Source organism: Antrostomus carolinensis, unplaced genomic scaffold (assembly GCF_000700745.2).
Source record: "Antrostomus carolinensis isolate BGI_N321 unplaced genomic scaffold, ASM70074v2 scaffold30133, whole genome shotgun sequence".
NCBI classification, from domain to species: domain Eukaryota; kingdom Metazoa; phylum Chordata; class Aves; order Caprimulgiformes; family Caprimulgidae; genus Antrostomus; species Antrostomus carolinensis.
Window position 1 is genome coordinate 10,535 of NW_010307829.1, and position 25,546 is coordinate 36,080.

A 25,546-nucleotide genomic window follows, 5' to 3' on the forward strand; every position below is an offset into this window, starting at 1 on the left:
TGCCTTCTGCAGCGGTGGTCGGTACAACAGTACCTTGTGTTGGAGGGAAATTGCTCACTGAGGGAGTTCTTTGCTGTGAAGTAGCTAGGCAAAAAAGATGGTTATACATTATGATTGGGATGCTGTGCTGTTACTGGAAGCTTGTTGTTTCTTTTTTAAAAATATCAGGGCAGTAGGGATATTATTGTGGAAGCAGCAGATTATTGCATTCATCTAATGCTTGCAGGGTGAGAATGCAATCAATCCTGTGAAACAACTTCTAGAGCATAGATTTCCAAATAGAAAGTTAATATTTTACAGAATTTGCAGGCCATGCATGGGGAATCTCATTGTAGAGTTTTTGGCTCATGATTTTCTTCTAGTGGCATAATGAGGCTGGTCCTCCCTGCTAGCAGTGATGAGAGAGTGTGTTTGCTGTGATGGATGGTATTCCAAACCCAAGGGAAGTGCTGCACCTACCTACCACACATCTTGTTATATTATTTTTCGAATCCTTGTTTGAATATCTTGTTGGACAAATAAGCAAAAGGAAAGCCCTGTAAAAAATGTGGATTTGGATGTATATGTTAAATATTAAATTACTACATGCAGCTTACTTATGTTTGATGCAGAACTGTTTCAGAAGTCGAACATCAATTTTGTACTGAATGATGCACAGTAACTTTTTTGAGTTTACATTTCCAATCGTGGCCTACCAGAGATGGCTTAATTTCTAAGTCATGGGTATCTATGGAAAAACTTAGAAATGAATGGCCAGCATGTCTCCTTCCCAAGAGAGCCCCTGATGAGTTTTGGGTTTGAATTCTGTAAAATGTCGTGGCATAACTTGAGCAAATAAATGTGCTTACACAGAAGAAATACGTTGAGATTTCTTTAAAACATACATCTCTTACAGTGAACTGTAAAGTTACTTCTTTGAAGATACAGTGAAGTTTGGTATAGAGGTTGTTTTACCTGCGTTGCCCCAAGTGATAAGTGCCAGCAGAGAAAGTGGAGCGCCAGTGTTGGGCAGGACATCCCCTCAGTCTTGGATGGTATTCACCTCTTAATTCATGCCAGGCCTTTCCAAGTCCCTGGAAAAGATTCCAGCAAGTTGTGAGTTTTGGTCTTTGAAGCATTGACTTGTTTCCAGTGGTTCGAATCGTACTTGGCATGTGCAGTTGTTATTTCATGGACTTCCTTGTGACTACTTCTGCTTGCAAAAGGCCTGATACTGGCTTTCTGGTCTTTTCTGTAATGTGTACAGCAATGCAAAATAGAGGAAGGAGGTAAGCTTGTCTGCATATATAACTGCACGTATTTCATAGAAGATATTTCAGAAGAAACAAGGAGCTTGTTGCTTGATGGGATTTGGAAATTCAGGTCTCGCCTGTTTACTTTCAGTTTTGATGTAGGCCATTAAGATTGCAATTTTTAGGTCTTATATTGCAGAGAGCAAGTTTTGTGATACCGTGTGTGGTTGTTTTTAGTTATAAAATGAGGAAGCTGTGGCCAAAACGTATATACATGTTTAAAACATTGAAGTCAAACCAATTCTATCCTGTAGTAAGTGTGCCTAGACTTTATTTAATGATTTTTATTTTTATGCCTTTTTCAAGCAAAAAGACAGCATATGATAATCTTGTACCCAGTAACATGTACAGTAGCCGGTAACATGCCCAGAACAGTACCAAGTGGTTAGAGCAGAAAACTGCAAGCCTGGATTCCAAACAATAAACTTTAGGTATGTGGAGTTACAATCATTTTATTTCTCTCCTGTAGAGCTGACCATAAAGCTTGGTCTTAACCTCCATAAACCTGGAGATCTCTCCCAGTACATCAGCTGGATGTATCCTACAAGATCTGCTGCATGAAGGTTGGCTGAAAAACAATGCTGGTGGATGAGCATTGATGTTACATGCTGCTGCTGAATCTTTCAGGGTTAGGGCAGAGATGCTGGCTAGAGAGCGAGTCAACCTGTAGTCCCCAAATACCATCATCCTCTTCATAACTCTGCTGGATCAAGCCCAGGTTATTTCTTTCTCTTGTCTTGCAGATCAGAACATGGTCAACAGAGTTCACCTGTGTACTCTGCACTTGCCCCTATTTTTGTATGTCCTATTTTATAATGGCCATGTTTTCTAAATTGAAATAATTATGTTGAGGGGAGAGACAAATAAGAAAACTCTTTCCTGTTTTTACCAAAAGATTATTTAAATGATTGTGCTGTGTGGTGTCTTGCAAGATTTGTTTTTGTTGAAGGCTGTGAATTTTGTATTCCCAGACCCTCTCTTCCTTCCCTGCTGCTCAATGTTAGGGCCACAGAGATTCCACTGGATGTTGACAAGGAAAAAAACAGTAGTGGAAGCTTCCGCACAGCAGAGTCCCCACTTACTGTACCGGGCATTAACTTATATCCAGCACATTAGACTTAAAAGCACACTGCCATTAAGTGTAGCACTCCCTTCCCAGGAGGGCAACAGATGGAGAGAGAATGGGGGAGGGAAGGAGAAAAGGGTATGATAGAGGGACTTTATCTGATGTATTTGTAAGCCAGGAAACTTGCTATTTACCACGTTTACAATTTCTCTAGTATAAGGAATTGAGTGTAGTGACTGGGAGCATCAGGGTCAGTGCATTACTCCTAAATGTTTAGCTATTCTATCACTTTATGGAAAGGAAAAGGCACTAGTCCAGTGTATCTTCCCTTGTGCTCCTTTTATGTAGGGAGCACAAAGAAAAAAGTCATTACTTTTTAATTACTCAAGGCTTCTTTGTTTCTTAAAGCACGTTCACTTTTGGTCAGCAGTGAGAATTAACAAAGGGTTATTTTCTCTCCTGTGCACGGTGAAGTAGTAGTTTTGGGCAAAATAATTGTTCAGAATTAAAATTTCATGGGGTCCAGCATATTTAATAAATAGGAGCCTTGTCCTATACTTGTTAAATGCAGTGATTAGTGATGCCCATTGCTTCCAGGGGGACAGGACCAGTCACTTAGAGATGCCAGATTAAGTGGCTCCCTCAATTTTAAGCTATGATTCTTTCAGGGAATTCTTTTCTCTGTTTTTTAACAATGTACATATAAGATTACGATAATTAACAGATATTAAAGAAGAGGGAAATGTCATCTTTATGGTTTGTTTATTTTGTAAATTTCAAGTCAGCCAGGCATTCACTTTTCCTGCTGGTGAAAAGGAGTGGATAAATTAAAACTAAATAAATACACATAAAGAAATTACATAGAGCTCAGGTATAATCATTGAAATTACTTTAAAATTTGTAAAATAAATTGTTTTCATCTTGATTATATTTCTCTGGACATTAGTTTGATTTCCCATCATCTTTTGTTAAGCAGTGATGTTTGCAGCTTTGAAAGGAAGGCACGTTTACAAGAAGAAAAAATTTTGTTCAGCTATCCTTATTTTCTGTACCTTGAAAGTTTCCACTTAGGACATGCTCTTTGGGTTACTGAGGGAGAGTTATGACTCATTGCAACTTCTTAGATCTTTTGAAGGGTATTTTAGTTGTTTTACTAAGTCTTTAGTTTTTCTTATAGAAATGTCAGTATAATGAGGCTGCACAGATCAAATACTGTAATACAAATTTTGGACACCCTCTGAGAATTAAAATGATGATGATGATAATCCTCTAGGGGAGGTATATGATTTTTTTCTTCATTTTTTTTGCACTGTGACCTTTGGTGGTGTTCTGCTTGGCTACTTTGCATTGCTGCTTTGTGAGAGTGCCGCTGTGTTAATGGAAGGATCACACATTGTTCCTCTCTGAACCTGAAACAGCACTTTGGCAACAAAATGAAGACCTTTAACTCTTGGAGTTTTTGTCATTTGTTATTAGTTATGTATTACCATAAATTCTGTGCGTTCAAGAAAACAAGCTGGTTTTAAAATGTATATGAGTAGAGCTTTCATTTTCTCTGAGCCAGAGGAGAAAGGAAATCCTGGTATTGGTTTCAAGGAAATTAAATGGTCTGTGTTTAGGGGGATTTTGTTTTATTTTCAGGCTCATTCGTTTTGGATATCATTAACACAGAGCATATTTGCCTGAAAATATTTTCCTTGCTTGCAGTCTAGAATGGCAAGAGTAATATTAATTTAAGTTGAAAATTAACTTTGGATCACCTGGCTTCCTTGATAGTTTGTTCATATCATCATTTAATACTGTGATATGCAAGTCATTATTTTTGGTCAGTGCTTCTCTTAGAAGGTTTTAAGGACATCATGCTACAGAATGGGAAAGACTCTTTATGAATCGTTCAGTGCCGAATTAAAAGGTGTAAACTGAAGCACAGAGTCAGGAAGTTGATAGAGGTTTTTTATTATTAATTAATTCAAATTAAATGGCGACCCGTAGAAGATTTGGTACAAGAAGTGGCAATTTTCTGGATATCTAGTCATAAAGAGGCAATGCAATTTCTTTAGAGTCCAGACACTTGTCCAATAAAATGTAAGAGAAATGTACTGGAGGTGACTAATACACAATAAATGGAAGATGAGAAATGGATAAATTATTTCAAATACCCAGAAATAACCAGAGATAAGATGTTGGCTTAAAGTATAGTTCTTAGCACACCTTGCAGCTGTATTTCATTTGTTACAATTTTACTGTCTGCATATGTATTTAAAGGCAATCTTGCTCTAGCATGAAGTGTAGCCGTAATATATGGCACATTATTACTACAGCAGTAGCTTTGGAGTCTGTCTTTCAGGTTTGTGTGTGTTTTATTATTTTCCTAACAAAAGCTTTTTTAGATTTTGAGCTTCCAAACTTATGCCTTGTAGTTTTTCACAAGGGAATCTGGCAATGCTGACCAAGAGGTTGTACATGAACATACAGATGCAAGGTCATTTGAACCTTTCAGTGCTGTGCCCAGAACCTAACGACTTTAAAGGCACACTTTTTTAAAAAAAAAATTCTTTATGATTTTTCTTCTTTTGGGCTTAGTGTGCTTGTGAGCGGTGTCAGACAGAGCACTGGGAACAAATTCTCTTTCTCCACCTATGCACACAGAGCTATTGTAGTTACTGTTAGAGCTTCCCTCATAAGTTCCCCACAAAAGACTGCCATCTCCTACCTGGAGGGACTTCACATGGAACTGGGAAGGTAGATTAGTCTCTGTCTCCATTCAAACTAGAGTTTCTTCAGAGAACACCAGTTGCCATGGTCTTTGTTACATGACCGTCTTTATAGGAACTAAAGCATAGTCCTTTGTGGTTTTTTTTTAAGGCACTAAACAGCTGTCAAGGGGTAGAATTTCTGTTTGTTTAGGGTCAGATTAGACAATGAGCTCTAAATGAAAAATTGGGTATCCTGCTATCTATCCCCTGAGTCATCTAATCTTAAACAATATACTGTGCATTCGTAGGGCATGAACAGCGCTGACAGATATGTTCAAAGAATTTATGGATTTTTTTCCTCTCTATTTTCCAAGCAAAAAAAGCTGTGGCTGTATCTGGGAAAAGTATAAAGGAGAGAGTAAAATCTAGGCTGTCCTTATTTAATTTGTTGCCAAACATGAGCTGATACCCTGGGCAATGACACTTGCTAGCTGCAGTGCTCTGAGCACTCACAGACCAAAGTTACTTTAGGCAGCATTTAAACAAAGGTTTTTAAATGCTTATCTAACTTTCGCAGTCATTGTTGGTCTGGTGCTGTAGAAGGATTGTCGTACTGTACGTGTGACTACAGATGGGGCTACCCATGTTCCCTGAGAATGACAGAGAGTTGAGGTCTGTTCTCTGTGAACGTTGTGTTTCACCCATTGCCAATTTGCTGTGGTCATACCACAGTATCTCCTAGTTGTAGGAGGTGTTATGGCTACTATGTTAGTTGCAACTTGAGGTTTCAGTGTTATGGTTCAATAGTTCTTGTAGATCTCATAACTGAAAAGGCTTTTAAAAACAGGTGGGTATAATATTAAAGCAATGACTGCATAGGGCATAGCAAAAAATGTTTTCTATTTGTCTTACTGATGCTGCTGCCTGTGCTTTTGAAATAAAGTCTTTTGATCCGTTACACAGCTACACTTCTGTTTTGTCCAAAGAGCCTTATGACTGTATTTTGGACATGTCTTCTGCAAGGTGTGATAAAGCTGCGAGTGACCTGCCAGCTTAATCAAGTTAAGAGTTCAGCTGTACAAAGACAAAAGAAACCTTAGTCATTAACCCCCGTGTATCTTTTGGTAATTAGTAAAGGTGGTATGGGTAATTACAAAAGACTTGAAGGTAAATTGAGACATTTTCGTAGGTATTTTCCCCCACTGTGAGAATCTGCCTTTGTGATGGCATGGGGGGGACACCAGTCCACATGTGCAATTTAAATACGTCTGGATTCAACATTATAAATATGCACCGGATGCAGGGAAGAAAACCAGCGCATTCTCTCAGGATGCTGTTAGGGCCAAGCAGAATCTCATTAGGGACAACTTCAAAGATCAGTTCCTCATGTCCATAAAAACAAGTGTAAATTATCTTCTGTGAGCCTGCTGTTAGCAGTTGCACTGTTACATTATGCATGATTCTTGACTGCGCATGGTATGAACAAACTGCGCTATGTTTCATTAGTGTGTTTCATTTTTATGCTAAGCATGGCAACTTTGCTATTTATAGGTGTTGTTTTGACTAATATACTATTGGACTTAAAACTTCCTGTTATATTAGCTGTTAGTAGTGACACAATGTCTGAAAAGGACTTTTAAGGTTCTACAGTGCTTATGTTTTTACAGAGACAACTGCCTGTATTGGCAGCTTTACTTGCTTTCTCAGTCTCTGCTCCCTGCACTTAGTAAGAAGGGGGCTGCTCCTGACTCTCTTGGAGTGAATCTTGAAGGAGCTTTCTCTCATGCTGCTCTGCAGCACTTGACCTAAATGTTTATGAAAATAATAAGAGGGTAGAACTTCCTTGTGCTTTCACTGGGCTACATACCCCATCGTATACATTCGAAAGGACTGTTGGTAATTGTTGCTGGGGAAACGTTTTGAAATAATGAAGTGCAACCTCTGTGCATGGAAGTTTTGTCACAAGTTTCAGTGGGATCAAGATTTTTGAGTTTAAGTCTTCATTATCTTTGCAGAAACAGTAAAATGCTGTGGAATATTTTCCTAAACTGAGCTGTATTGCTAAAAAGGGCAAAATACCTTTTTTTACATTTTTTTTTTTCCTTGCGATATTTCTGCCTTTTTTATATGACATAATCACTGATGAAGCCAAGCTAGGAAAGCATTCACTTGCACACCTAGTCAAGGTTCAGATGTGATTGTTAAGCTCCTGAACGGGTCAGCAATCTGATTTGCACTGTGGTTTCACAAAGACCTGCAACCTGGGGCTGCTTTAAGCTGCTCAAACTAACATCCCTTCTAACACCCACTGTGGTTTGAGAGCTGGTTTAAGCCACTGCTTGTTAAATTCTTAACGACAATGAGTGCACGAAGCCATGGTTTTATGAGGGCTTTTTTGCTCCCTGTTTTTTTTGAGGTGGTGCTACTGCTGACTTGAATAGCCCTCACTCCTTTGCACTGCTGTTCTGTTCTCCCCCGTGCGTCTGTGTTGTACGTGTAACATAATTGGGAATCCAGAATAATCCCCTGGAGTGAGAGGGAGAGAAACTCTATATAGCCCAGTTCAGTTCTCCAGTCCTGTTCACCATCTGTCCCTGCAGACGCTTGTCCTGGCACAACAGGGGAGGCTGCTGAAGCAGAACCAGCCACAGCGAGAGGGGACAGGGAGCTGCTGAGGCTGGCACTGCTGCTGAAGGGCGAGGTTATCGAGTTATATACCCTCACCGATTAGTAACGGCCTTGTGTTTAACGTATGGCGAACTTTGCAGTTTGTTTGCAGAAGAACTTTGTGAGATGTAGCTGTGAAGTTGTGGGTTTGTGTCTTGTGGTGTCAGATGGTTTAGCATTCAGTGTGTAGGTGAATTGCAAAGCTGGAATGAACCCACATGAGACTTTTGTGTAATTTCCAAACAAGGTGTAAAAAATTCCCCACTGTTGTTCAAAGCTACAAGAATAATCTGAGATAATTTCTACATCCTGAAGGGCCTGAGTGCACCTATGGAGATCGGTGGGAGTTTTGACTTTCTCTAGTGCTTTAAAGTGTGGAGAGTGCTGAGCTGTCAGCTGTCTTGCTGGTGTTGCCACAAGGAGTGATGATGCAGGGCACTGGTCTGTACAAAGACTGAAAGGAATTACTCTGGTTTGAACTGTAGGATAACATCTGTGGACCTTCCTGACACTGAGGCCTCTGGGGAGCTGTGGGCAGTCAGCATGGTTCCACTTGAGACTGTGCTGATGGGATGAATGAAGCATGGTCTTTGTTACTGTGGAGCCTTGGACAGGATGATGTTCTCTCCTTGAAAACCCTGAATCCTCATTTAGAGCTCCTACCTGTGGCTCCCCTGGAAGAAAGGGCAGTCAGTCTGAACGGAAGCCAAATCTATTTTAGTGAAGTGTGCTAGTATAGTTCTAATGTTAATCATGTTAACGGAGCCACCTAATGAGGACACAGATCATACCGGTGAAAAAGCTTATACTCTTGACAGCAAGCACCAGATGGAGAAAAACTATGGAAGCAAAACACTTGCTCCTTCCTGGGGTTAAGTTTTTTGTTTTGTTTCATACATACCAGAGATTTTACGGTTATAAAAACACTGCAAAAATAATTTTCTCTAGCTGACATCACTTTCAGAGTAGTCTGAATTTTAATGAAATTAAAAATCTTTTAGTTCTTTACTCTGGAAAACTCCCAGCCTCTTCAGCTGCTTTTTAAAATCCTAATGAGCCAAAAAGCCTCCTTTCTGCTTACAGAACAGAGAAGAATTTAATCTTTTTTTTTTTTGTGATTAAGAAATGAAGGAATCAAAAACCCCACATGGTGTATATCTATTTCTCTGTGTGCAAGAAAAAAATACATACACTTAGTGCTTACCTGTTGCCCAGAGAGAACGTTTACATGGAGTAATAGCTTTGCCCTTCTCTGGAAGCTTGATTCCTGTTGACATTCTATTGGCTTTGATTTTAAAACCTGTAAAACCCAACATGGTTTGTTATCTCACTAAGGAGTGATCAGTTTCATTAGAAGTTCAAGACTGTGTTGGGAGGAAGTCTTCATTTAACATCATTGTTTAGGTCTGGCTCTTTGTCTGACCATGGCAGACAATGTTTGAAATGGCGATAAGATAAGAAGTGGCAGTGATAGCCATGCTGCAGGGTTACTGGAAGGGCATGAAACAGTGTCTGGCCATTGGACTTTAGAGGTCTGATTCTTAGTTGTAATGGGTGATTGAAATATTCTTCTCATAGAGTTGGCAGTTAACGTGGCATTCATGTCAGCGTGTCCCTCAGGAAAAAATGGTTGTAGGAAAACAGAAAAGAAAAAAGCAAAGTCTGTGAAACTGAGCAGAGCATAACTCTGTTTTTCATATACAGCATGATCGCTTGCTGCTTTTAAAGTTCAAATAAATACACGAGACCATGTAAGGATACAGTTTTGTTCAAGAAATACATTAAAAAATGGAGTAACAAAAAAGCATGGATGGCTAAGACTGAGATGCTGGGAAAGAACAGTGTGAAGAAGGTTATGAAATACGGCCCCTTAGCACAATAAAGAAAGTCCAGTCAGAGCTCTTGTTATCTCAAGATATTAAAGTTGATTCCTTTTCTTTTTTTCTTAATTCATTTTTTTTTTTTGTGTTTGCTTTTAATTTGTCTGTTTAGGAAGTTTGTTTCCCATCCAATCCTAACACTGTCAATAACAAAAGGAGCCATCTAGAAGTAGAACATAGGATGCAAGATCAAACTGTATCTGGAAATAGAGAAAACTCTCATTATACCAAGGAGTTGTTGTTTTTTGTTTTTTTCTTAATAGGAAGGAAAATAAACCCCACTTTTATGAAAATTTCTGTATTGATCCAACATGTAGCTTCTGCTGAAAGGAACAGCCCACTGCCTTCATTCCTGCCATGCCCCAGTGCTCCTGTTGGTTCACTGGTGCTGGTGAGCTGAATTGGCTTGTGGAGGGGCCACAGAACTTCCAGGGCTACTCCAGGTCGGCAGTGGCACCATTAGAAGTGGCAAGATGGACAGAGGAGGACAGCTAGATCTACGTCAGCATGGCTGTCCTGTGAATACTCCCTTCTAGGCTGTGATGCCTGAATGTGAAGCTTGACTTGTAGTGCTGACTCAAGACCCTTGTTAATGGAGCTGCACTGTGAATGGGATTGGTAAGAGGTTTGACTGAACACTTGCCTGGAAACAAGGGTAGTTGGGAGGATGTGACCAGCCACCTGTCTATAGGCTCCCAGTAGAGGTTCTGGGTTAGTTGGAGAGGAAGGTGGCCTTTTTTCCCTTTTTCCTGACAAGTACCTGTGAAACAGCTCATGACTGTCTTTTACACTCTTGACTTTTAAGGAGGGCCAAGTCTGTGCTAGTGTATATTACACTGTTAGCCTGCAAATAGTGGCCTTGACCAGATCTGTGAATGGAAAGGATGATAAAGGCAATCGTCTTGATAGGCTTCCTGATACAAGTTGTTACCTCCTGTGAGCCGGAGCTTGAGGGGACCCGGACCCCCATGAGAGAGAGAATCACAGGCTGGGAACCATGAGGGAAAGTCTAGGAGTCAACAGGTCTTCACGGTTAACAGTTTTCTCTGTTTTGCTTAGTGGTGTGAAAAATCACAGCAGAGTTTATACAGTCAACAGCACTTCCCTGCACTTACTTCAAAATATAAACGTGGCTGTACGTTGTGTTATCCTCAGTGCGCAGCTCTGACATCTTGTTAAACTGGTGGCAGGCTGTCCCAGGGCTGAATTCCCTTTGTACCATACTGCAGTTGTCCCTCCACATATAAGCACGTACCCATCACGCTTGGATTGGAATTGCATTTTTGCTATCAGGCTGGGAACTGAAAAGTGAGTGGCACATGCCAGGAGCTGGAGACCTTGTTAAATTCCTGTGAGGTTAGAGTCACTTCGGATAGCTGGCTTGTCTGAGTCGTGGCCAGCTAGGCATACCCCTGCTTGCTGAGGTCTTGGGGCTGATGGTACCTACACCTGGCAAGTCACCTCGTACTGAGAAATAGTTCATTGGCAAGACAGTAATTCAGGCTGTTTTCTGGGCATGGTTATTTAGCAAAGGTCAAGGGCAGAGCGACTTACTGGCTTGTGTTTGGTGTGTGTGTGTGCACAGAGGGAGAGTGGCTTATAAGCAAGGGTATCGTGACATGGTGAATGTTGTTGATCTCCATGGAAGTGATTGTCAGCCCCTTTAATTAGCTGCTTTACAAAAAAATATATACTTGTGCTTGTTAAACTAAGTTTTATTTGCTGCTGTCTTGGTGACACACTGTAAAGGCCGTACAGGTGTCAAATCTTAGTAACAACAAGGGGATTACTTTGGTGAGAAATGGTCTTTGGGGAGATTGTGATGTTTCAGATGAGAAAATGTCATTTGTGTGGGCAAGATGAGCATAGCTCTTTAAAGCTGCGTGATACTCTTTTTATCAAAGATGATAATTATGAAAAAAAAAAAAAAATCTAACAAGTTACTTGACATGGAGAGAAATAGACGTGATCCTTGTTACTAGAGGTAATACCAGTGGGAAAAAACAAGTGCTAGAGGCGGTTTCGTGTACAAAAGTAGTTGCTACTGGAAAGTCTCTGCGCGTGTTACCATTTGGTTTCTACAGGAGCCTGCAGCCAAAGCCATCCTGGAGGAAAAGTTTAGAGCAGTTGATTTTCCAGAAAGCAGATTGACCAGAGCCTCTTAATTCTGGAAAGAGCCAGTTTTGCCTTTTAGGGGTATAGTTAGGCTCCAGTCTTCGCAGTCCGCAGAAGATGAAGGAGCTCAGGATTTTATATGCCAAAGTACACCGGTAGAGTAGAACTAGATGGGATAATCAGTTTCAGAAGGGATTTCTGGAACAGACTGAAGCATCTTGCCAGTTTTGCCCTTAAGGGCAGTATTCGTTATGCAACAGTCCGTAAGTCTGTTCTTGATTGCCAGAAAATTTTGAGGGAGGAAGGAGGAGAAAGGTTGCAGGAAATTAGTCACTTTAGTCAAAGAACTAAGAATCTTAACTGCTGATTTTGTTTAATATAGATGACTGTTAAGGTATTGATGTGCACAACATAGTTTAACTTAGCTCACATTCCTGTACCATTACGGACACTGTGAACTTTGACTTTATTGACTTCAGTAAGCACGAGCACAAGCCCTTCATGCTGTCCAACTGGAAATTTCAGTGCCAACGCCAGAATGCAGAAATGTAAAGAAAACTAAAACCCAAATGGATCCAGATGTAAAGGAAGAAATGGTTAAGACAGCTGTTCCCAGGTTTTAACACTTGTGGGGAGATTTTTTGGTCTCCTTGAGCAACTTACTGAATTAGCCTTTTTCCTTACTTATAAAATAGCCTAGTAGATACAAGCCTGTCAGATGTGGGAAAGTTTCAGTTACTGTCTTTTACAGAATGTCTAGTAATGATTTTTTACTGAAAGCTCATAGAAACACTTTTATTTATTTATTTATTTATTTATTTATTTATTTGCAATTCCCCATAGCCTTGCAGAGCTGTTGTGGAATTCTGTTGTATTATGTCCCTAGAAGGTATCTTTTTCTGCTCCATAAAGACAGGGAAAAGAACTGATATTTCATTTGCATGCTGAGAAAAATTACTGCGGATGAGTAGGTAGGTGCAATTCTACACATATCCTTAATCAAAGAAAAAATGGTTTTGATTGTTTAAAAAACAAAAAAAAACCCACCCCCAAAACCACACAAGTTAGTATAGCTGATGATGGGTACGCTCTGATATTCTATATATTTGTGTATTCTGGTTTTGCCAGTTTGTCAGTTGTACTGTGAATTTTCAAGTAGCTGAAGCATTCCTTAAGTATTTATTATCAGAATACATATTAAAAACATTTAAATTTCTTTCCCTTCTAAGTACTAAGAGGAGTATGAAGATGAAAACCAAGGCTGAGTGTGTATCCATATAGGGAAACTGGTTCAGGTAGTTCCTACAGAGAAAACTGTTCTGCAGCTGACACTCTGAAATTCCTCTTGGTGTGGACGCTCATATTCTCTAGGAAAACTGCTTAAGCTAAATCAGAAAACGGGACTGTGCCTAATAAAGACTCCCTAGGGAGTCATATTGGAAAAGCTGTGGTACTTTTAATTCACACAGCCTGTCTTACTTCAGAGTAACCTCCTCATATTCTCAAATTTCAAGAAACCAGAACATAAATAAAAACAATGAAAAAGCTTCTATTGCATAAAAAAGGTGTGGGATCGGGAGGAGGAGTTCTGTTAGTTTTGTTGTTGTTTGGGATTTTTTAACTCATGGTTTGGGGCATCTGAGCAATGATTTCTCTGTCTTGAGCTTACTAATGACAAGTTTGGTGGAATTCCTCTCTGTGCATAGATACCACTGACTACATGAGCTCAAATATGTCACTATTCAGTTTATGCCTTACCAGCACCCACCACAACAGCACGAATTTCACCCACCTTGGTTATTCCCATATAAATGTGAAATTATGGTTTCTATTTGTTCTGCTGCAGATAGGACATTTCATAATTTTTACATGTCTAAAGCACTGGTTGAAGTAATGAAATTTCCTCTTTTGTTATGAAGTGTAATCAGTGAGATTGCATTTGCATCACTTGTAGGAGAAGCACGTAAGTGAAATTACATTGCTCACATCTCATTTTGTATCGTAAAATGTTAAGTGGTGCAGCTTGTTTCCTCCTTCCTGGGGCTTTTCATGGTGATATTCTTTCTTTAAATTTCAAAGCTACAAAATACTTGCTTTTTGTATTTGGCGTAGAAATTACTTTCTGTAGTTCACTTCCTACATTTGCCATGTGAACCAAAATGTTGCTAATGCGCAACATATGGATTTGGAAAGCGGCTAGTTTTCAAAGCTTTCAAGATTTTGTGTTCTGTTGCATATCAAGTGATTACTAAGTGTGTTTGTACAATTAGCAACAACCTCTGAGTCATACGTGATAAGACTTTACTACTATTCACATACAGAAGCTGCATATTGAGGGATTTCAGTTTATTTGGCTTTGGAATTGACTTGTAGATAATATTGAAATAAAAATGATTCTGTTGTTCTTCCCTCTTTTCCATTGCCTTTGTTACTGGCATAGATGTGAAAGTAAATGCATTTTTAAATTGAGTTTTCTAAAGTATCCTTGAGGTAGATTTCTATCTTGACTATAATTCATTTTTGGATTTATTTGATTTTTGGGGATACATACTTGGAAATATATGGTTTAACACAGTAAGAATAATTGCTAACTGCAAAAGTCAATAGCGATTCTGATAAACATAAATGTTCCAGATACTCCCACTGAGGACTTTTAAGTCATTAATTTTTATGATAGAAGTAGAAGCATAACAAAAATGTTCTTAGATAACCTATAACACTGTGGTTGCCCACAAAACCTCTGCATATTAACTACATTATTGATAAAACCACCTGATCATATATGCAGCACTGCTTCTCATAATACTGTCTAAACGTGGTATGTGTCAAATAAATGTCATAGTTATAGCGATGGCGCAACAAAAATATTCAATGCTGTTTTTTTTCATAAGATTTTTTTTTTAATTTTCTCTAAGAAGTCATTGGCACTGAGTTTAGCAGCCTCTAGCATATAACTTTACTGATTGCTTAGGAGAAAGTGTAGGAGAACACTAAATAATGAGTGAGATTTGAAAAAGAAAATAAAGGGAGAAGAAAGAATGAAATGTGTATTTCTAAGGAGTATCTGCAGCTGAAGCTACATTCATGCAGTGTTCTGCTAGTGCAGGCATGAGATTTTACTTCTCTCCCTGCTATAGCTTTATCTACTAAGCTTTTTCTCCCTCAAACTAATGTTTATGTTTTGAAATATTGTGGAATGTATACTATTTGACCTGTGGTTTCCTTGTCATAAGTTGTTTAATACTGGAGAGAGAGAAAATAGGGAGAAAGCTATATCTGTACTTGGGAATGTATTTGGCACAATCTTTTACAAATAAAATAACCTGCTTTCAGTATCTACAGAACAGCACACTACAGCCCTCTACAAGCCAGTCACCGAGGAATTGCAGCATTTTGTTGATTGAATCCAGTTCTGTCTGTGACTGGGTTTCACGTTAGACATGTGTGTCAGGGAGATGATGTTTAACTGTAATGAAGACAATGGCACTGGAAAGAGAAGGGATAGGAAGATAAAAGTGCAAAATTCTCTCCACTAGAGTTTGATGCCTAGAGCCGTCTTTTATGTTTCTGTGTCTCCAGCAAAGTTCCTGTGTAGGGTTAAGAGCATATCTAAGAGCAGAACTTGGTTCTGGTATTTTTATTTTTTTTTCCCTACTTCAAAGAAAACTGCACAAAGTAAATACATATTTTTCTATACATCCTGAGACTGATTCAGATTTATCACCAGTCTAAAGCTAGAATTCAAGTTGAGTTTAAGATGATTGATATAAAAATTTGTGGCAATGGGATTACTAGGAGTATAGAGATATGGGGCCAGCTGTGTGTCTGTGTAACATGAAAGCTTACATCATTTCAATCAACCATTTTAATGTAGTACTGAGCTTTTTAGTAACCTGGATGCTGAGTGGGAACCTGTATTTTGGTGTAGGTAGGAGCTAGTTAATAATCTCATCTCTCTATTCCTATTAAAAACAAGGGTTTAACTTTAGAAGGAGAGCTAAATTGCTGTCTGTATTTTATCATCTTCCCTGCAGAAAGCTTCTTAAACCTTAAGAGGAGGTAGAGGCTAAAACCTTTGACAAGGGCTGAAATAATTCATATACATGAGACGGAGTGGCAAAAGGCCTTTTAAGACAGCATAGCTTTTATGTCAGGTTTTATTTAGTAGGAAAATAGTGTTCAATGCTTGGATTTCAATAGGAAACATTTTATTACGAATATCTTGAAAAAGTTTATTCGAGCTTAGATGCAGGAGAGAATGTACATCCTAATGGAGACAGATTTTTGTACTGGTTTTGATCCACAAATGGATTTTGTAGATAACATACAGTGTCTGCCAATTTTCTCATGCTGCATGAATGCTAGGAAATTTCTTTTTATTTGAGCTATATGTTCTGCTCTGTCTGTTCACCGATCTCCTACTAACATCAGTGACAATTTCATAGGCATATTGATGGCACTCTCTGCCCTTAGTAACTTAAAAATGGGAACTGGTGGTGTTTGCCCAGCGTGAACTGTCCTTCCTTTGAACAGGTTTTTTTTTTACTCTGTTCCATCACCCCTGTGGAAGTCAAATCACAAGGCAGAGCAAGAGAGAGACTCATGATTAGCACTCTGTTTAGGAGAGGGCTAACACTTTGCTTGCATGGAAATTGAATTGCACCCCATCCCCAGCGAGGGTGATACCTTCAGGTCAGAAAGTAAAATGATTGAGAAGGCTAAGTGCAGAGTTTCTTGCTTGCACTGTGTGTTTAACTTACAGATTAAAGAACACCACTTGTATTTCCGGAGCTGCAAGTCAGTGAAATTTCAAGTAGTTACTATACTTTAGACCAGATATATATTGGGGGAAAAATCATCAGAACCAACCTTAGATGTTGCTCAGCAAAAACTCTAGGCTTGATCCTGTGGGTGTCTGAGCACTGACTGTTTCTGAAACATGAAGATAGATTTTAGACTTGTTAGCAAATTCTAGAAGATAATCAGTTCTCATCAAAATTTTGTGCTCCTTCAAGTCCAGTTGTCCAGTTGCCTACATAGGAGTTATTGTCTATTTGCCGAATTTATTATCTACAAGAAAAAGCATTCAGTTATGCTTACGAATGCTGTACATTTTAGGACATTCCAGATTTCATTCTTAATACGAATGAACATAAAAAATGGCATATATGCTGCAATACATGCTTATGTAATTCTTTTTGTGACAGAACCTTGTGGTTATAAGTCATCTCATTAGTTTTTTATATTTGTCCCTCTGACTAAAATTGCCCTAATTTCTGAGAAAGATGGCATTTTTGATGTGTCAAGTTAGAGTGAAACCAATTAAATTTAATCTGTTCTGGAGATCTGCTTCTATTTGTTTTGGGGTGGATTTTTTACATTACCATTTGAAAAAGTGTTTTGCTATTGAAGCAAGGGCTAAAGCCTTTTCTGTGGTTTCCACCCTACAAATAAGTCTGCCCCATTTTATCACTCAGGCAATTGAAATAATTGGAGGGATACCACACATTAATTTAGCCTCTCTCTGGCTGAGATATGAAAATATGAATTTTTCAAATCTCATTGTCCTTAAATTAAAATTGGATCTAAATTCATTTCTCTTTGGGGTTTGGGGTGCCAGATTATACTTTGAGTATATTTAATGAATCACTATTTGTAGAGTTTATAGTTGGGAAATAACTGCACCTTCCTGGTAGGTGCAGTTTTATCAGCAAACGAGTTCATTTGGGCTGAGGGGACGGCATAATTTAGAACAATCCCCCAACAACAACAACAAAATGTGGGAAAAGTGCTTCTTAATGACTTTTAATTGAAACCGTAGCAGCAGAAAAATGACAATTTACTGTTCTATTTAAAGGAGCAACGTTTGTCTGGGCCTTAGAGTGATGCTGTTACTGGTGTTGATAACTGTTTTCAGCTCTGTTTTGCTTCTCTAACCTTTGGAAAGCCACTTATACCCAAATTTTAGACGGTATTTCATCGACTAAGAAGAAATTTTGTCTGCAAAGGGATGATTAATAGGATTTTCACAAGCCCTCAAGCAATTCAGTTTTTGAATTCCCATTAATATCAAAGAAGGTTAGGTACTTCAGAAAACAGACCAGATGACTGCTTGTCCTGAAAGAACACCATAGAAAATCTGGATTTTACTTCTTTCTGCTTTTGATACTGACCAGAATCTGGGATTAACGGAGTTTGGACTCTAAATTAGTTCAGGTTTGTGTTGGGCTGAGATGATGTGTTATTATAAATTCCTTATAAAGGAGGGTTTTCTTAAGTTTGTCTAAATGATGACAGTGGATAATATAGGTCTTTTCTGTTTAATCTCATAAATCTCACTGGAAGTAAAACAGCTCCAAAACCTGTAATAAAAAGATCCATCATTTCCCTGCAGCTATAATTGTTGGAAACGCTGGCAGTAAGCTGCTGAGTGGTGCATTGAATCCTCTTGTGGCTTTGTAAATGTAATTTATTTTTTTTCTCCACACCGCACTGAGACACAATTAACGCCATTTCTGAAATCAATATCAGACCTCTGTTTTACAGTTTCCAGAACACTCTCTAAGGTTTTGATGGGTGACACAAGTATGTGGAGGTTTCCAGAAGAGGTGTGGCTTTCTAGGCTAATTTGAGGTAGTCTGTTCCCAGATACGTGTGCTTGTACAAATAAGATTTACCAGTGAGAGTGTTGAAAGGTATTTGCATCCCTTTCTTTTTAGTCAGAGAAGAAACCAGATGTTTTCTTGATTTTTTTGACCATACTGGAAGATGGAGTCAAGTTAACGAAAGCACTAGTATGTATGATTTAAATAATTAATGGCTGACAGTGGCCAACGAAAGCAATGCTATATTTTGACATTCATTGTGTTTATTGAGGGGAAATGAGTATTTGGCTTTGTGTCATTCAGTATGTGTTGTATCACAAAATCAGCTCAGTGTACGTGCATGTATATATTTTTCTGGCTGGAGATGTCTGGATATCTGTGTGATGTGCTGAATTTATGCTGTAAGAATTTGCAGACAGTCCACCTTTAATTGGAGAGTACAACACGATCTGATAACCTGCCTATCCCCTTAATCAAAGTTTTTGTGGTTTCCCTTTCAAAATCAGGAGATCAGTTATAAATACCGAGAAGTTAATCTATTTGCCAAACCATTTTATAAAATAGTCACTACAGCTTCAAAAATATTTATAAAAGGCCAGTTTTGTTTGGAATTTTGAGATTCAAATTACAAAGTGATCATAATTCTGGACTGACTAGTGTGAATTTTCAGGCCCACAGATTCCTATCAGCCTGATCGACTAAACTAAATGACACTACATTTTAAGACTTACGTTGATGTTAATAGTTGATGATTTTAAATTCAGATGTTAAATTTTGGTTTCAAAATGTAGACATATTTACAGTTTTATTTTTATTTTTTTTTATAGTCCTTCTAGTCTGTGGCATTAACAACTGGTTCTGAAATCATGAAATTGGCCTCATAGTCCTGAGATTTTTCTAAAAATAAGAACAATTACACATCTAATATTTTCATTCAATTTCTTGAACGTCTGCAGGGCATACAGATCTGTTTCAGGCGTTCTTCTCCAAATGAGAGACTTATTGATGTATTTTGACAAAAATAATTAAGCCACAGGTCTCACATGATCACCCAATTCCAGGATTTGGGACTGGCTTTAAGAGCAATAACAATATAACAAAGCTCTGAGATTTGGCTACAGTAAAGTGCTACTTTAAGTAGCACAGCAAGGAGTTTTCACAAAACCTGCTATTCTCTTCTCCTGAACTTCCCGTGCCAGAGGGAGCATGTGTAGAGGCAGAGGGATGAATTCAAAGAAAGAAAAAGCTGAAGATATAGAAAATATATTGCTTTTGTTTTCTAGTTTGAACAAAATTATCTTTTGCCTTATCTGAGAGGGGGGAACTAACAGCACTTAGAAACAAGCTTTTTAAAGTGTTTTTTGCAGAAAATGTTTGCATTTTAATCTTAAAATAAATATACCAAGCTGACTGGCTCTTTGAAAAAGTGTTTGATTTACAAATTTTGAAAACAGGAGTAGCAGGAAGAATAGAAAGATTTTGCAAGAGGAAGCTAAACTGTAAATAAATAAAACTATGACTATTCATCACAAGTATGAATAGGTGTTTTTTAAAAACTAGTAATATAGATATGTTTTTTAATATAGAGTAGTTACTAGATAGTGTGTCTCCAGTTGACTCCTAAAACAGTAAGTGCAACAACACACACATTTTATGTGGTACACAGACATGAAGTCTGTGCTTAAATGGATCTATAATGAATACTAATTTAGATGCCATAAAAAACAAGCCCACAAATTCAGTCACAGATATAACCCAATGGAGAAATTATTAAGAGATAAAAAGAGAGCATATGATGTGACACAGTCTAGGAAGGACATGGGCCCTTATATCACGGAACTGTTCATGCATCTTGTGAGCTTGGGAAAGAGTAAAATTACATGGACTTCTGCACTGACTGCTGACTTGTTCACCTGTGGCAAAGCCAACAGAAGCAGCTTAGAGAGTGGTGGACTGTAAGTAGGAATAGTGCTGGTTTGAGTTGTAGGCTTTGGGGCAGGGGGGTGGGATTTTCAGCATCTGTAAAAGTTTTGTCCGGTGTAGGTGCTGCATTCATCTCAGTGATTTATTTGACATTAGGAACTGGAAATTCTACCTGGTGTAATGTTTAATATTTTTATTTTGTCTTCATAGATGAATTGATTTCTTGGGAATTGTTCTATAAGAGGGGATTTGGGGTCTGCATATCTTAAAACCCAAGAGAGCAAGGAAGTGAAAAGGCTGGAGGTTCAGCTCTCTATTCCCACAGACCCAGCCAGAGCCCTGTATTTTCAACATTTGAACTAGCCTATGCAGAATTATCCTTTGCAATCAAACCTTTTATTTCTTTCAGAAAAATGATGCTTGTGTCTTTTCTAAATTTACTTTGAAAACAGGGTCCCAGTGTAATTCTGCCTGCAGCCAAGTCCCTTGGAGGGCTGCATTGCCCTTTAGGTCTCAGAGGTCCTTTCTAACGCTGCTGATTTATAAGACATCATTATGAGTAACTGTCGTAAGCTTGAGCTGAAATACACAGCTAATGTGTCTGTTCCATAGTGTGACATCCTAAATCAAGACCTTTGCCTCCGTGGATGTGAAAGGCCCAATGTTTTCCTTCTCTGTGAGTTTCTGAATTCAGCCCTTCTACCTCACTGTTAAAATCCCCTTGATAATTTCTGCATTGCTCATTGCTGCTTACTTAATATCTATTAAAGAGTAAAGCCATGACAGAATTTGCAGTCCGATGGATGAGGTGCCAGCAGCCCCTCCAACACCACGCATGGGCTGCCCTGGGCAGGGGTGGCAGGGCAAGGGGCAGCACTGGCTTTGCTTACCTACATGGCCTCGCCGTCTTGGAAGTGCCATGGTAACCGTGGTTTTGGAGGAAGACACTAATTAGTCATAAATGAGCAAGCCAAATCAGAGCCTGGTTGACATTGTCATTTGGTTCAGCTGCAGCAGTGTGTGAGCAAGTGTAAATTTGAGGTTTGTACTTGAGGGACTTTTACTCTAAATGAAAACAATTGATGGTAAGGGCAGTTTAGTAAAGCCAAGTAATTATCTGATAAACAAAGTCCTTGTAGAAGCGTATAAAGATTACATTGTCCCTTCTGATTTCTAAACCCTTGTCATAAATGCATTAAATGTGACAGATCTTGCATTACTGTCATGATCTCAGAAAGCAGTCATTGCTCAACTGCCTTATGGGATTTCATTACGGATCTCACATAAACTTTTGAAAAAACACCTAAGTGCCTGATTTTCTAAGGTGCAAAATATCCTAGGATAGAAAAGTACCTATTACAGATGTTTGTAAAGGAAGTTACGTGCCCAAAGTAATTTACTAATTTAAGGCAAAAAAATCTCATTCATTTTGATACTTGGCTATTTTGTTAGGTGATTTTCCATTTCCTGATTGCTGTATTAATCCTAACTTATGAAGATTTAAATTATTCTAGAATAACATTTGCTGCATCTTGCCATGAGCGTACTTTTCCAAATGCAGTGATCAAAGAATCTGTGAAGTGTTTCAGTCTGCCAGCTTGACAGTAGTGAAAAAATAAAGTACTTGGTGGTGATGGAGAGTGTCACCCAGAGCTGTGAAAGGGTAGTGCCTCGCCTGCTGTGGTAGCTGATCTCACAAGTTCAGAGGCCAGTCCTCTCATGATGCAGTGAAAAAGAAAAACCACGCATTACTGTTTGCCATGCTGTAGCTGTGGATGAAAAGAAAACTTGAGCCTTTAGGACTGGCAATAACACCACTTTTATTAAGTTTCTATTGAAAGACTATTTTGAGTAAGATGAATTGATGGGCTGAACACAATAACCTTCAGTATCTCACTTTCAAATACTTAGTAGGCAAGCAGTAGTGGATAAGAGAAGAAATTAAGCTAAGATGTAGAAAAAAGGTTACTTGGCAACATCATAGTGTTTGTAAAGAGGAGGAAGAAGGGTCAGGAACGTAATGAATTTCGATTATAGAATTTACTGTAAGCCAGTCATTGCATGAATAGAAAAATCCTAAACCAGATTCTGGTGTCATACTCTAATAGGATTGCCTAAAGCAAAACAGGGCTTGTTTGGAAACAAACTGCAGAGAATAGCAAAAGCAGAGCTGCTGTGTACAAACAAAACTGGACTCCCCAGAGGCAGACAGGGCTGAACATAGCTCAGGCAGAGACAATCTGAACAAGGTATGTGGTACTGATGAAAGTCGGTGTTGTTTTGTGTATTATCTGGAGTACATACTTGGAAGCGTGGAAATGTTGATTCGGAGACCCCCATGTTTACTGTGTGACGTACTATTTAAAAAGTTTCCTCTTACCTTCAGTAATTGGGAGGAAGACATCAAATACAAAACCACTGTGGCCTAGATTAGTAAATACTAATTTAGTTTACTAGAAATAGTAAATACAGTTCAGTAAATAAAGGAATACTTCAAAAGTCTATAGGATTTGTGCTTTATTTTCTATTACTGATCATGCATCTCATTACAACTATGGAGATTTCAGAAAAACAGATTCACAGTGATGTGTGCTAGTTGCTTGTTTTTCTTTCTATTCAGTGTGGAGAGCAAACCTAATAAACCCTGCTTAATTTCTTTTTCCTTTCAGGCACTGATTTTTGAACATCTGTTGTGCCAGTTTGTCCCAATAAGTCTTAGAACAGCATTATTTTGGATGCTTTAAAATATTTAGAGCTTGGTTTCACTGCTCTGATGATTTGAGATGTAAGTGGACTAATATTCTGACATAACTCCTCCTTACCTCAAAATTTCTAGCTGAAGCTAAGCTCTAACCATGATCAAAGTGGCACATCAATGGAATGGATTGATGTTTGGTGGAGTTGGGATGGGGTTTTCTGTTTTGTTAATCCAGATGCTGTGCTATTCAAATATTGAGCTAATCAAATTATGGTAACTCTGTGGAGAAATATTTATTGCCATTCCAAAGTAGGCAATGGATTGCTTTTTGTATTTTAAGTTGTATTTTTGTATTTTAGAACTTGCAACCACTAAGTATGCATAAAGCACTTCTCTTCCCTATCTTTTTCTCTGTTCTACTGAAATTTAAAAAACAAACCCCAAAGCACCTCAAAACCAAACTTATATGCTGGGTCACATGTAGTTGATAAGATCAAATTAACAAATGTAGCTTATAAATTGAACTAAATTTTTAACATAATTGGCTATACAAAAATGTTTTATTTATGGTTCCTTAGTGCTCTACCACATCAGTTCCTGACTTCATAGATTTGGGAAGATGAGCTCAGGATTTTGCATGAGAGTTAGAGTTGTCTTTAGACTCAGTTCTGCAAATTCCAAGCTTCATCAAAGCACTCCTTAGTGTACCTGATTGTGTGTAAACAAATATTCCTGCTGGAATCTGTAGGATTGCTTTTGCCCTTGAACAAAACCAGATGCTAAGCTGCTCAGCTGAAGTGAGAGCCAGTTGCTGGCCCACCTGCAAGACCTGTTGTTTAATGGCCCATGCACTTGTTTGTCTATGAGGGAGATGATGGAAAAAATACACCTGAATTCAAAAATCTCTCTAATCCATTTTTACCCAATATTTAAATTAACTTTAGTATCACAAACTGTCCGATCTTGTGTATTTTTTAATCTTCCTTCCTTACCAGGAAAGTATTTAAGAAACACTGTGGTCCCTTCTGGATTTTGGCAGTGTTGCATTAGAGAGTCATTTCTTTTAGCATGGTGTGTGTAAATGGATGTGTATGTGTGTGCATGCATGCTTATGTAGAGACAGATCTGTGTTGCTATCTGAAATAATAGATGTGAGGGTTTTAACCTTGTAACTATTACGAGATCTTTATGTGTCTGCTTTAGGGTCGACCCTATCCCATATGACACTCCAAAACCAGCGGGCCACACGCGATTTGTCTGCGTCTCAGACACACACTCCAGAACAGATGGCATCCAGATGCCTTATGGGGACATCCTTCTCCACACAGGCGATTTCACCGAACTGGGACTGCCCTCAGAGGTTAAGAAGTTTAATGACTGGTTAGGTAAGGAATTACTGCGTTTTGGTGACCCCAATTAACCTCTCCTGTCCAAGTGTCAGTCACTGCCTCCTAATTGAATTAGAGCACTTGAAAATCTGCCCCTACCCTTGCTTCACTTGTTCTGATGTGATGTGCTGTTTCTAGCCTCAGTATGATTCTGTTAATTAAGACAAATTTAGAGACTTTGCTGTATTTCTGCATTATCTTGGGGGAAAAGATTCTGTCATTCCACAGCAAGGACTCCATAGCCTTCCATGGGTGCAGGGAGGGGTGGTGGCACCTCATGAGTGCCTACAGCATCATAGGAGTTGAAACTATGGGGTTTTATGTCCACAGCCAAAAATACTGCTCGCTGTATTTTTGGTTTACCATAATTGAAAGCAGTACTGAAAGTTACAACGTATTTGGAAGTGATGAAAGTCCTTCTTCCCACAATACAGCATAGCAAAATCAGTAATACTGTTTGGAAGAGGAGAACTTTTTGGGGGTGGTATTCACATGATTGCCCCTTTGAGTTAGAGTAACTGGCATTTTAAATTTGAATGCAAGCACTCAATGCTGCTTTGGTAGAACGCTGTTTGTATTCTGCTGTAGTTGACAGTGGTGCCTTGACAGCGTATGGCTACAGATGAAGGTAATTAAATTGTGACAGCAGAAGACCAAAATGAAGGAAAGGAACTTGTGCAGGATGCTTCTGTTGTAAATGCCACTGGTAGGCTGGCTGTGTACTACCGTGTCACCACCTGCCTTAGAAACAGTCAGAGGTGAAGGTGACTTGAGCAGCTGATTTTCAAAAAACATTAGAATGAATTTACAGCATTATGTAAAAACCTGTGCAACCATAGCTTTGTTATCATGCTTTGCTTCCATCACTGCACTCTCTCTTGCCTGCTGTATGATGGCCACATCTCTGCATGCCTTTAATAGCACCATTTTATTCGATTGGAGTTCCTTGGCTGACCCTTCAAGAGATAAGTTAAGAACATTTGGATTTACAAAAGGAATTTTTAAAGAGAAGAGCTTCCGTATTCTCTGTATTTTTAAACTTCTTTTGCGTTTTCTCCATATTGTTCTTTTTAATCTTCCCTCTGACTTCCTCTGATTTCCATAGCCCAATTTTAAATAATGTTTTTCTTTCTTTTTGTTGCTGTGCATGTGGGATTGAGGCTTCCAGATACTGCCATATTACTGTAATTAATTTTATAGGTCTTATTTCTGGAAA

At 38.6% G+C, this 25,546-nt stretch overlaps 1 protein-coding gene across 1 annotated transcript in view; it reads left to right on the top strand.

Annotated features, from left to right (window-relative positions):
* Window positions 1-25,546, top strand: part of MPPED2 (metallophosphoesterase domain containing 2) — a 97,584-nt gene that overhangs the window by 7,038 nt on the left and 65,000 nt on the right. Inside the window, exon 2 of the mRNA XM_010165589.1 lies at window positions 24,146-24,327. Coding sequence (XP_010163891.1) covers window positions 24,146-24,327 — 182 coding nt within the window. The remainder of the gene's footprint in view (window positions 1-24,145; window positions 24,328-25,546) is intronic.